The 13768-nt window shown below is 40.5% G+C and overlaps 1 protein-coding gene across 1 annotated transcript; it reads right to left on the bottom strand.

Moving 5' to 3' along the window:
- Nucleotides 1-9547: 9547 nt before the first annotated feature.
- On the bottom strand, nt 9548-12821 carry ddias (DNA damage-induced apoptosis suppressor; the record flags this gene model as incomplete). Its single annotated transcript, XM_083900582.1, has 5 exons — nt 9548-11165; nt 11334-11632; nt 11804-11912; nt 12409-12570; nt 12700-12821. 5 exons carry the CDS (start codon nt 12819-12821, stop codon nt 9548-9550), a joined length of 2310 nt encoding a protein of 769 aa, XP_083756708.1.
- Between the last annotated feature and the right edge of the window lie 947 nt (nt 12822-13768).

Below are 13768 nucleotides of genomic sequence, written 5' to 3'. Positions count from 1 at the left end.
CACGTCAGAGTCTCCACCGCCTGATATGGAGGGAGACTGAGACCAGCCCACCAAGAGCCAGCGGGACAACACAGAACCATTTCAAATAGATTGTCTAATTCAATTCACCATCATGAGAAGTGGCTGTCTTTTTTGGCGGTTGTTGTAATAAGCAGCTGTGGATAAGTCACTGTCCTAGCAGCTGCCAACCTTGAGACTGAAAGACAGGCAGGCAATAAACGCAAAAAAAACATGCATCAATATGGGCAAAGAATATTAATGGAGAATATTGATTGTTATGGGCCATCTGTTATGTATGTGTTTCTGTCCATGCCCATCTGGTAACCACCTAAAACTGGGGGGGGGGGGGGAATCGATTCACATAGGAATCACGATTCTAATCATCCACGATTCTGAATCGATTCATAAACTTCAAAAATCAATTTTTATATGTATATATATATATATATATATATATATATATATATATAAGTTTCTATTTTGAAAAACCACACAAAACACCAGTTTGTGTTATTTTTGTACAGTTTATTTTTATAACTTCCGGGAGAAAACGGCAGCGAGCCTAAGCTTTTATTTATATTAAGTTCATTTAGGTTATTTTTTTTGTACAGTAAGTTTTTATTTGTTTTGAATGAATAAATGTTAACTTTTGTCTTAAGTTTGCCTTTGTGTGATTACATTATCACATTATCTTATACAAACTCATTGGCATTGTTTTGATGCCATAATTTGCCTTAACACGCTATGCATTGTATCAGTTTTTGAATCGAGAACCGTTTGAATAGAGAATCGTACGAATCGAATCGGTTGAATCGAGAATTGATTTTGAATCGAATCGTGACCCTAAGAATCGGAATCGAATCGAACCGTGAGCCACCCAAAGATTCACATCCCTAATGTATATAGCATGTAGCATGTAGCATGTAGCTGGTATAGCTCAGTGGTATAGTCACTTGCCTTTCTCAGCTGTGTGAATTGATCAATGTAAGTCGCTTTTGGATAAAAGCATCAGCTAAATGACATGTATGCTACGTTACATTTGTCATCAAAATGTCGTAACGTTAGCTTCAAGCTAGCACACCGCTAGTTCATGGTGGTAGACATAAATGTCAACCCACAATTCACTCTGGTTTTTGAACTGCTTTTGTCCTCTTTAGAGGTTAGCATCAATCAACTTGTGATTCTTAGATAAGGTTCCAGCCCATAAACTTTCCCAAAAAGCAAAACAAAGAGAGAAACAGGGGGTCGTACCTATGTTCCCCGGGTCCTATGTTCCCCGTTTTTCCAAAAAAGGTCCTATGTTCCCCACTTTGTATGTGACAGGGGAACATAGGACCCTTTTTTGAAAATGGGTAGGGTTAGGGTTAGGTTTAGAGAAAGGGTCCTATGTTCCCCGGTCACATACAAATCGGGGAACATAGGACCCGGGGAACATAGGACCCGGGGAACATAGGACCCGGGGAACATAGGACCCGGGGAACATAGGACCCGGGGAACATAGGACCGGGGGAACATAGGTACGGTCCCGAGAACAGTTATACCGGCACAGAGCAGTGTCTTTCGGGGTTAAATTAGATTTTGGAAAATGCTGCATACTCTACTTTATTCTGGTGGCAATGAATGCAAAAAATCATATCGTTGGGTGAACTCATGAACTCAGTTGGCCACACCAGCCACTGAGCTAAAGAATAAATCATCTTTGTACCCGCACACGTTTCTATCTGCTTTAATTCTACACAGGGAAGCGTCCATGTAATAAAAGTAAGAGCCGCCCCCCCCGGCTGACGATTTGTTGACAACTCCATACTAAGCCATTTCTCCACCCTTCCACACCATGTGCTTGTCACGCTTCCTCCTCTCATGCTAATGTTACAGCCACCTCTCTGGCTGTCCACAGGGTACTCATACTTTGTCCCTGGCAACTGTGCAATGGAAATACTACTGCCACACAGCAGCACATAGTTACATTAAAAATAAGTCGAGTAGCAGTACTTATAAGTTAATAATAACCTTGTGACTTTTGGTGCCAACCTTAAGTATGAAGAAAATATGTAAAGTTTGCAAAATATAAATCAGTGCTAACTATATTGATAATGCAATTTCTCTCTGATTAGGTTTTATTGGTTATGATTGTTATTATATTATAATAATAATAATAATTTAGTTTTAAATATGTACCTCAATGTATATATTCTATAATTTTATACATATTATCTACAGGTGGATATCTACTGTATTTCTTCTTATTTTGAATGTATGTTTTTATCTTGTGCTTTTGGTTACTGTGACAAACATAATTAGCCCCCAAAGTTAAGAAAGAATTATATTATCAACCAGCTAAGCTGCAATGGAAAATAAGGCCACAATATTCTCTTGTGTTCCTTTTACAGCATTCTAAAAATTCAAAATGTTTGTGTCTGTTGAAAGCTTTTTTTTTTTTCACCAATAAAACGCTCATTACTGTTCACTCTCAATCGTTTCCTGATCTGGAAAAGGTCATTCAATCATTTGACATCCATGGCCGTCACTATTTGTTTGACCTGGAGAGGGTGAGAAGTCTACTGCTGCATGGTATTGTGACTTTTGACCACTAGAATCTAATCAGATGGTCTCTGAGTACAAGTGAACATTTGCACCCGTTTCAAAGAAATATCTCGAAAGTATCACTGAGACAATACATAAGAATGGGATGCGCTAGACAGAGAGTCGGCTAACCTGGAAACAGTGTTTCCATTCACTGGGCATGTGGTGACACAGCTCACGTACTGTAGTGGTGGAGAGGAGAGGGTCTCCCTTGGCACACACTCAGACACGCACACACAGCTGCGGCCTGTGGAAAACATATCACAACCTGGGACAGTCCTCATATAACTGCTAAAAGCAGAGGGCCAAGTTTAAAATAATGACCAATGTGTCGATCCTCGTTTAATAACGTTGATGGTTAAACTGCATACCGCAGAACCACAGTATTTGTCGCGACTTAATGTTTTTTTTTTTAAGTTTAGCATTTGTGCCAGCTGTAATAAGACTTGAAGTCATTAACCTTGATCTTTGACAAGATCTTTGATGAATGGATGACAGACTGTCAACTCTGTTTATTCAAAGTCAGGTCACAGTGAACCTCCAGTGGGTTATGGGTCTGCCATGAGGTTCACTGTCCAACTGGACATCCATCCATCCATCCATTATCTACCACTTCATCCTCCACCAGAGGGTTGTGGGGGAATGCTGCAGGGTACACACTGGATAGTTCGCCAGTCCATCGCAGGGCCACATATAGAGACAAACAACCATTCACTCACACTTTTATTCGTTGTCGGGGTTTTTTTTGTAATATGGAGTATTTGTGAAGTCATAAAAACCCAGCAAAAGAAGACCCAGCCATTTTTAAAAGCTGATTAGGACAGAAAAACAACCATCCTTGAAACACATATAATAGTCTACAAGAAAGTAGACTGCAAATGTGCATAACACAGTTAGTGTGCGAGGTAAAAATCAAACAGCCAACAGACTAAAGACACGCATAAACATACAACAACAACATACAGTAAACAATAATAATAAATAACCCTCATGAGACACATCTACAACAACTACATAACGAATGCTATATTTAACTTGCATAGCCTTATGTATGAATAATCAAATACAACCTTTCAAATCACACACACACACATAAATATGTATTTGCTGGCCAAGTGTTTCCATTCACTGGGTGCTGTGACATAGCTCACGTATTGTTATATTGCAGGCATCACAAAATAAGGCCAACTTTTGAATAATCATGATTGTGTCTGACTTTACTGAGTGAGTAGTCTGAACTGCCGTCAATACAAATTTTGAAATACCCACAGGTTTTCATGAAGAATTGAAACGGAGACTTGTGGTACACTAAAGGTTATATCCATTTTTTTTCTATTATAGCTACTGAAGCCAAGATTCTCTGGCTGGCACATCCTGTCCACTTCAAAGGGACAGTGCTGCAGTATGCAGCTGCAGGCATGACACAACACAACTGGTGTCCCAGTGGTGGCTCTTAAGTTGTTCGGCGCTTCCATAGCTCACGTTCTGTACTTCCTTTTAGCACGTATCTTTTTTCACAAGCCAGTCAGGGCCAGTCTTGTGAACAAGATAACGCAAAAGACGACCTTAAAGAAGCAGCCGGACCACTACAATCTTGACTGGAAAACATGAATATGTGTGCAAAACAGGTAGAAATATCACAGAGTGGTTTATGCCAACACTTCCATTTGACAGATTTTCGGGACACCCTGGGGATAAAGTGATTAAAAACTATGAAGTGCTTTAGATCTTGTGTATTATTAAAAGGATTGAAAACATGTTTATCATGAGTCATCTCATGTGAAATGGCAAATTACATTTTTGTGCTACAGCCGCCCATCACCCTTTTCCTAACACAGAATACCAGGTCCTTTTGTGTATTGTGTATTTTATATTGTGTAATTAGGATGTCTAGCCTGAACTTGCCTACACTTGCCTACAACATCTGCAGGGAGTCGGCTCCCCGATACCTACAGTAGACAAAGAGGTATGAAAACACGGCCTGGAAAGGCAGACTCCTTGTCTATTGGAGGAATGCGAAAGGGGAGTTGCTCAGGTATAAATGTGAAGGGCTCACTTTGCTCTGGGTCTTTCTCCAGCAAGGATCACTCCTGTGTAGATTGACCTTTCCCTTGCAAAGAAAATAAAACCTTGTCGGCCGGCAGAAGTTTCTCTATTTCATTCTTCATCAGCAGCAGAGAATTTCCACAACACATGCAGTGGTGTAGTTTAGTCTACTGTCGCACAAAAGAATAGTGTTGATATGTATCATAATGTGGTACATTTTTATGTGATAACATGACAATATATAGAATACACCACTGCTTTCACGGATGAATCTGAATCTGAATAACAACTGTATAATATCCCACCGAACAACCACATTGGGGCGATCAGCTTTCTCCATCAAAGTAAGTCACATCTGGAATTCAATACTGAATGAAATATCACAGATAAAAGAGTTCAAAACTTTGAAAAGGTCAACAATTAGCTTTGTACCCACTTTTTAATCCGGCCCCAATAAGGTCAGACTGTTATGACAGACTGATGAGAGATAGGTCTTATATATAAGGGTCCTTCTACAAGGGCTGGAACCATTTAGGGTTCTCGGTAACATTAAAGGTTTCAGTAAGAACCATTTTGATCCAGAGAACCCTTTAAAACCCCTTCCCTGGATAAAGGTTTTTGAAAGGGTTATTGGTGGAACCCTCCAAAAGGGTTCCATGTGTAACCTTTATTTTAAAAAAAAGGTTCTACTTGGAGCCAAAAAGGGTTCTCCTATGAGGACAAGCCGAAGAACCTTATATGGTTCTATTTAGCACTTTTATTTCTAAGCGTGTAGTATCGGGCTGCAAGTTCCATTGCTGTTTTTAAATATTGTGAAAACTCACTTTACTAAGGTGGCTTGTGTTTTTCCCCAGCTCTACATTTTGGGTTGTAATTAAAACTGTATAGCACGGTGTAACTGTGTTTTAAAAGGTGCTATATGAATACAGCTTATGAGCTTATTATAATATTTATTTATGGACACAAAAACTAGAGTACATTCCTGTGCAGGAACACAAACCAGACACCAGTTGACTGCATTGCCGTCCACCTCAGCAACACATGCACTGCAAGTAGTACAACTCCTGTTTACATTTTGTTCCAACTTCCATTTTTACACACTTTCTCACAACATCATCTTCATCTCATCATCTCTGTTGTTTTACCCACACATCCACAACACTGTAGTGCTGATATTTGGCAGCTGCTATACTTAGCTCTCTGGCATGGTCCTCCACACTCTGATCCCTGCATTATTAACATGTCTGCAAAAACAACAGACACAGCAGCAACAGATATGCAAGTCAGCTATAAGACTCTGCTGTCAACAGGAGTAACAGGGCGCTGACTGAGTCAGTCAAATTAGACAGGAGGGCATTAAAAAGTGACAGAGGGTCTTGTTGGCCTTGATATATATACGAGTGTATTTACTCAAATCAAGATGTCCCTGGTGACGTTCCAGCAGTGGGACATTGTAACATGTCTTCCTCCTTCCTATTAATATGAACATGGGGTATATTGCTAAAAACAAGGCCTGTGTCGGGGAAAAAAATTTAATATTTAACTTCCTCACAGGAAGCAGTAGCAGCACTTATCCACCCAGTGACACACATATTATCCCTCTGCTGTTACTGTCACTCTGGTATCATTTAAACAGCTATAAAACAAACTGTTGTGAGCCAGTGATGTGTTTATGAGGGCAAAGTTACTAATGTGTCATGGGCACGTCCTTGTTAAGAAACACAAGGTCATTGACTTTAAAAATAAATCCCTAAAAGTATATTGACACCCAAATATGAAACCGTGGACTTTAATTAGGAGCTTTCCCCATCCTGCAGCTGAGCCAAAATCAGAGGAGGATTTCTAATTCAGTCAAACACAGACGTTCTGGTTTGTAATGAATGAAAGTGCTGAGTTTGATCTGTTTTCACAGTGTGCATTAAGGACTTTCTGTTATTTTGATTTTCCTGAGCATGCAACTTGATCTTGGTCAAATAACACTGAAAACATGTGCGTTGGCACTCATGGACTAATTAAAAAAAGTTAAGAGGAGAGCCAAACTTTGAAAGACTTAATACATTAAATGTTAAAAATGTATCTAAGCAAGTACGTCAGGTACAGAAGTGAAGAATCCACCACTGGTACTTGTTGAAGCAGCAGAGAGGGACATTTTGCCGATCTTTCTCATGATCCTGTTGCACATGTTCGTCAGTCATCGCCGATACACTACAGTGAACCCAAGAACAGTCAGTGCACTTGTAACGCTGACATTTCTGTCCTGCATGAGTTGGGTCACCTGCAGAGCGCTTAGATTGCATCAATGTGCAACTGTTGTGTCTCGTCAAATATGTTCATGTTGTGATGCAGTCATGTTTTGATCATCATCATGTCTTGATTAGTTCATGTTGGTCCTTCATGTCCAGTCTTGTCTTGTCAGGCACTTCCTGTTTTATTTTGTACTCGTCTTTTCCCTCTGTTTTCAGATCATGACTTCCACCCTTTGTGGGATTTTTCCCTCCACTGAGATTGCAAACCCCGCCCCTCATTGGTTTCACCTGTGTTCCAATAGCTCATGTATAAATAGTCCTCATTTCCCTTGTCTTGTGTCAGTTCTTTTTGTATGTCTGTAACAGTCCTGTTGTCCAAGAACCCCGGCACCAAATAGTTCTGTTTTTGAGCATAGATTTTGATCCTCCATATAAGCGTTTTTGCCTTCCTCCTTTTTGCATATGAGTCCTCCTTGTTGTGTTTAAAGCCCTAACATCAGCATATTTTTCTATCACTCATCTTTCATACCCACTCACACACTGCTGGCACAGCCATCAGGATCACTTGCAGCTTGGACTGGAGCAGTAGACGACTTGAATCTCGCTAACGGACTTCAGTGCCCTTCATCAGAGGTGAACTATGCGTCGCTGATCATGAGCTCTGTGTGCATGGCTGTGTTTTCCATGACTAGCAAGGAAAATACAGCTTTGTGATTTTCACCCACACTTTGGACAACCCAGTTGCTTTTCCCAAGGCCCAGATGGTACTGGCCCAGCTGTCGTGGTACTTTTCATACAACAAAGCTTATCACGTCGTCCAGTATCTTAGGTACCGTGCCCTTGGGCTCCATCTGAGCTGCTGCCAGCGTAGATGAGCACTTTGCCACATGTAGACTCCAACACAGTTGCAGCTCCAGTTTTCAGGCAGCCAGACCTTGATAACGTGTCCAGTTTTACACAAGCTGAATTTGAGATGCCCGTTCCACCGTGTGCAGTGACAGAATGTACTCGTTGCAGTTCACGTTACATCAAGTTCCGATGAATCCATGCTCTCAAGCACCCGTCATGGCACAGAAGAACATCTGATGTGTAACAATCAACATAACGCCAGATCAGTCAAGACTAAACAGAAGAGTTATGGTCCGTCATCCTACTCTCTACTTGAACAAACTCAATGTGTATTCTCTATACTGATGTAGAGAATTCTAAAAACAGACCGACAGGACAGAAGATAGAAATAGAGAGATAGACAAGGAAGGACTATTTGGAATCAGCAATAATGTATTTACACTCAACAAAAATATAAACGCACGAAGAAAAATGTGTAGTTATTGTTTTGTGACAGAACAGAGTAACTATCCAAAAATAACAGTACAACTTTAGCAATAAAGTGGCTTTAATTTGCGAGCATTAGGATCAATTTCAAAACAAAAGTCCTGGAGTAATGTCAGGAAGAACACAATGGAGGTCGATGATCCAAGTTCACAAACTTCATTAACGTGTGTCCACCATTAGCCTCACGCAGAGCGGTATCAACAGGTTGTCGATCGTGGCCTGGAATGTTCGTGGAATGATGCATATTCAGTTGTGTTGCCACAGCTGTAACGCTCAACCCAGCACTCACCATGCCAATGACACGCTCCCTCATGATTTGTTACATCTGTGGCATATTGACAAGTGATAAAAGTCCACATTTTGGTGTGCCCTTTTATTGACCGGACCATAAGGAGTGTCTGTGTACCAGTCACGCATATTGACCACCACTCTGCCATGCTCCATGATTCTCGTGAGTTGAAATACTCAATCTGAGATTGTAGTCAATAGGAGTGGCCAAGTGACACTGGACTACTGGGTTTGAGCAAAACAAATCATTCCATAAACGAATGCATCAAGAATCTGAGCAAATGTCATGACATTCTATTTTTGTTCACCATTTCAAGTTTGTGCGTTTATATTTTTGTTGAGTATATATTCTATAGTTTGCTGCAGGATCTGTGGACATCAACGGTGAGCAAGGCTTCAGCATCCTGGAAATGAGGCAAAGAGAAGTTCTGGACTCTAATAATACCGAGCACATGGATGTGTGGGGAAAATGCTTTCCACAGGGCCCACAAACAGAAAAGTAAGAGTATGAGCAATCAACAGTCAGTCGTGTTAGATAGTTATTTTGGGTCTGTTTAATGATATTGGTTATTCTGTAAATGAAGAATCAAATAATCACCTTTCCCTGTGTATAATCTTTAAAATATTGTAAATATATACAATTATGTTGAAGTGAATTACATGTGATACATGTGTGTTTTGAATATTCACAATTCTGATCAGTTACAGTTAACAACAACAGGAGGAGGTGCAAAAGTCTAGTTCTCTCTCTCACAGATTAACTGATTTTCATTATCCTTGAAGATTGTTATAGCATAATTGATCAATGGAAATAGTTATATGTTGCATACACCAGCTAAAAATAATTAAGAAACAGAACCTGTTTAATACCAGGTATCAGTAGTACCAATAAAAAGTGTTTATGTGAAGAGATACTGTCACATATCAGAAGTATCCTAACAGTAGCAGCAGTGACAGTATTGGTGTTGTTTAAACACTAAAGTAGATCTTACATAAATTAAGTTACGAGCATGAAATAAAAAATAAAAAAAATGTGTTAAACCAATCAGTCAGGGCGAGTCAGAGAACAGATCCCTAGACCAATCACACGCCTGGTTCTCATCGTCACAGAGGTCCGATCCATCCAGTCTACTCTCATCAGCCGACTTTGTGCCACAGTCTCCCGTTTGTGTCAGTTGTTTCCGTGAAGCTGTGACAGATGACAGATGAAACTCCAACAGATTTCTTTTACAGTTAAGTCGACAAGTAGAACCCAACCTGCTGCTGCTGAGATCATTCTGTGTGCTTCTTTTCCTGAGCTTTACACTCAGCCCTGTTTTACTGACAGGAGTAGGAGGAACCATTACTTCGCTGTCCTCACAACCACACGCAGTCACATCACAGACACTCGGGTCACACTTGTGGTTCTTCCTCACTGGCGACTGCAGGTTCAGAACCCCCGTCTGGACCCCCACATTCTCCTGGGCTCGTGGGTGTTTTTTTTTATTGATTGGTTTCCAGAGCCTTCCTTTTGGGGTACATCTGAAGTTTTCTTTTATAGACTCCCTTCTGCAGAGTTGGTTAGCACCAAGTTTAGAAAGAGGCGAGGTGATTCGGCCTGGACTTCGACTCTCCAATTTAAGCAGATCGCTATTAAAAGCACATAGAACTTGACCGTCTGCTTGTGAGGTGAAGAAAGAGGGAGGTGAACCTGACGTAGCATTTACTTTTAAAACTGGGGTGGACTGAGCCGGAGGGATAAAGTCAATGTCTTGTATACCAGGTGGAATTAAACTGTCTCTACTGAAGGATTTCCTACCTTTCCTTTTCAGTTTGCCTGGTGTTTGAGCAGGAGTATCGATCGTCATAATGTCCTTATCGAGTGAACTACTGAAGAGGTCTACTGAACAATCATAGTTATCTCCTTCAAGCTGCTCTTCTTTGGTTTCACAAGACCCAGAACTGGCTTCTTTGTCTTCCTGATTACAGTCTTTACTCTCATTTACACACACAACATACTTCTTGCACATCTGCTCGGACAGACCATGCATGTCTCCCAATCTCGAGTGGCTCTCTGTTGCTTGTGTGCTACTCTGATGAACAGAAAGTGACTGAATTGACCAGTTCTTGTTTTGTGATCTTGCTTCTGGGTCATTGTTCACCATTTCGCTCTGATTTGGCACATTTGGATGTGGCTCCATGTCAAAATGTTCGTATTCCTCGAATAAAAACTCTGCAAGACTCTCAGAAAAAGGCAGATCCTCCCACACCACAGAACTGGACTGAGACATTTTGGGGGATTGTGTGGTAGCAAAACCCTTTGCCTTTGAGCAGGGTGATGAATCCAGTTTGTGGCTGGGCTGGGAGGGACTGAACCAAGTACTTGCAAGAGGGTCATTTTCAACAGCTTCCTCAATAGATGTGCATGGGTGACGAGCAAATGATGGACTATGATGAGGACTGTGCACTAAAGAACAAGGAGGTGACAGTTTTCTCTCCTCTGTCACTGTCTCTTTCTCCCAGTAGCTGATCGGGACACCATGTGCTGTTTTGTTGTCATCTGTCTGTCGGCTGTTTTCGTCTCCATTATCCTGGCTGATGCTGCCTTCGTCCTGCTCTGCTGATGAAGTGACCAGGCCAAGGGATTGTTGCCATGGAGGGGTCGGAGTGAGGGTGCAGTCTTGGGATCTAGAAATAATAAACCATGAAGCAAGTAAAATTACTAAAAGATGTGAAATATGAAGTTAAAAGAGCAAATATAACACTAGGAAAACAAACAACAGACTCTTTAATGTAAAATACTGAATAAGCGGGAAAAGAAATCATAAGTACTTATACTTATAATAATTCCATTACCTTTGTGGTGACAGTGAAAGAAAACCTGAGGCAGAAAACGCGGCATTATCTCTGACTGGAGAACGATAAGGAATCACAAGCAAGGGGGTCTCTGGGGTTCTGAAGGTTTTACCAGGATCATCATTAGATCCCGGTTCATATTGTGCAGCTTTCTGAAGAAGGAGCTGATAATACGCGAGCACTGTGCAGCCTCCCAGGCCAGCAGCTTTGGGGAGAATCATCTGACTGGCGATAAACTGGACTCTTTCATCACTGAGGCCAGACTCTCCAAAGCAAAGCCCACTGTCTGTTCCATTCACCTACAGTAAAAGAGGAGGATAGTTAAGTTCAAACAATAACTTATGCCTAATCATCATGAAATTGATTAGCTAATTGACCAATAAGTAAAAGCTGTTTTCAGTGCCTAATATCAGTATTTGTACATTAGTTGCATTAACCATAATATGTCCAACACTCAGAAGCAATAGTACCTTTATGCCAAAGATGAAATGTTTGCCTGTGAAACAGTCCTGGACAGCCTTCATCAGCAGTTTAGTTCTAACTGATGGTGAGACTGGTCCGTCTATGTTTTCCACCAACCTGCAAAGTTACATACAACATAAATGCACATCGTTAATGTGAAACTCAAAGCACAAGGTGAGCTATTTAAACTAAACAAATCATCACAGGGCACAATGGGTGACAAAGTCTTCCAGGCAGCAGCTCCATGGCTGTGGAATGCCATGCCTGACCAACCGAGAGCACCACAGAAAACTTTCTATACTCAAAAGCATAAATAGCGAATATATTGACTCTTAATGTGCTTTTATGGGTGTTTTATTGTGTTCTTCTATTTCGTTTACTATGTAGTATTTTGTGTGTTTTTATGTTCTTGTGGGATTAGTTTGTTTTGTTTTTTTATGTAAAGTGTGATATAAATAAAATGCATTATTATTATTATCACACAGAAAAAGATGTGGTACTTCAAATTCAGCAGAACAGACAGTGTAAGATATCTTTAAATTATTAAATAATTTAACTAAGTTGAAAAATATAACCACAATGTACAAAAGGAGGCTCCAAGGACTCTGCTCACCTCTGTAATCCACCTGCATGAACACCAAAGAATGGATTTAGGCAGGTTCCAAATACTGTGACTCCAAATATGCATCTGTCCCGGGTCACACTCAGTGAGAGACGGTACCTGTAATCGACCAGTTCCCTGAGACAACTGTAACCACACCTGGAGCATCGACATCTGCACACAATAGGACAATGTGTTGTTGATTTGGACAAGTTGGCATAATTTGAACTTTAGTCAGTGTAGTTGAGTGGTTACTGCTGTGTGAAGCCACTGTTTTTGCTTTTCAGCAGCTGGAGTTTTTACCTCGTCGTGTCCCGCTGATCCACATCGATCCTGGAGAAGCAGCCCTTACAGCACGGATAAAACACGCAGGCATCTTGAACACACAGCACAGCACAGCTCACCAGAGCCCGTCTGACCGACATGTAGACCGAGCAGGAGAGTCTGAACTCACCCTGGCTGCTGCAACTAGCATGCTAAGCTAACTTCAGGAAACTTCTCACCAAATCAAAACACACGATTGTCCGCTCAAGCACACACTCGTTTTTGGACCATTATGAAGGCAACAGTCTGTCTAGTGTGTTATAATTCAAACTTAAGTCTTTTTGGCAGCGTATATTATATAAATGGTCAGAATCCGACTGCACTTCTTCTGTTTGTTTACCACTGCTTCTTCTCTTCTTGTGTTTTGATTTTCACGCGGTTAGCGAATCCGCTCGCAGGCGCATCACTGCCATCTAGTGGTGAACCAGACCAGGACATGACGTTAAAATAAGGGTGGAAATAAAACAATAACACGAATTATGGCAATGTACTTTTCCTCAATATAATCAGCGTTTAGTATATATATCAATATACAATGTTTAAAATTTATACAAAGTAACTGAATACATTTTAAATATATTTAATACTGTTTCCCAACATTTTTTGTAGTATTGTTTAGCTGCTGTAGAGTGTACATTATTTTTAGTATTGTATTTTACATTTTATTGTACATTTCCTGCTGTTTCTTTAACATGTTTCATGTTAAACAAACAATCATGTCTCAATCATGTGCTTCGAGGCATGAGCCAAGCGTATTCAAATATTGAAGTGCTTGGTGAATGGCTGTTTTGCCGCTATGTTGCAATAATATACCGTTGTATTCTGTCAGAAAATGTTGTCACTGTTTCTTGTTAATTACACTACAAACTCAGAATCTGTGTATGCAGTGTGAACATGTTGTAAAGAAAGAAGGTGGGACTTGATCTCTGTCCTTTATTTACCTAAGTTCAACATGAGGCTACATCACAGACCATTTCTGATCATTGATTCACACACATACACTTTCAGGCAGAAAAATATTACGGTTTAAATTCAAATGGATCTCCTG

This window comes from Microchirus variegatus, assembly GCF_963457635.1.
Source record: "Microchirus variegatus genome assembly, chromosome: 14".
NCBI classification, from domain to species: Eukaryota; Metazoa; Chordata; class Actinopteri; order Pleuronectiformes; family Soleidae; genus Microchirus; species Microchirus variegatus.
The sequence above is the reverse complement of the archived record's forward strand: the minus strand, read 5'-3'. Positions and strand labels throughout refer to the sequence as shown.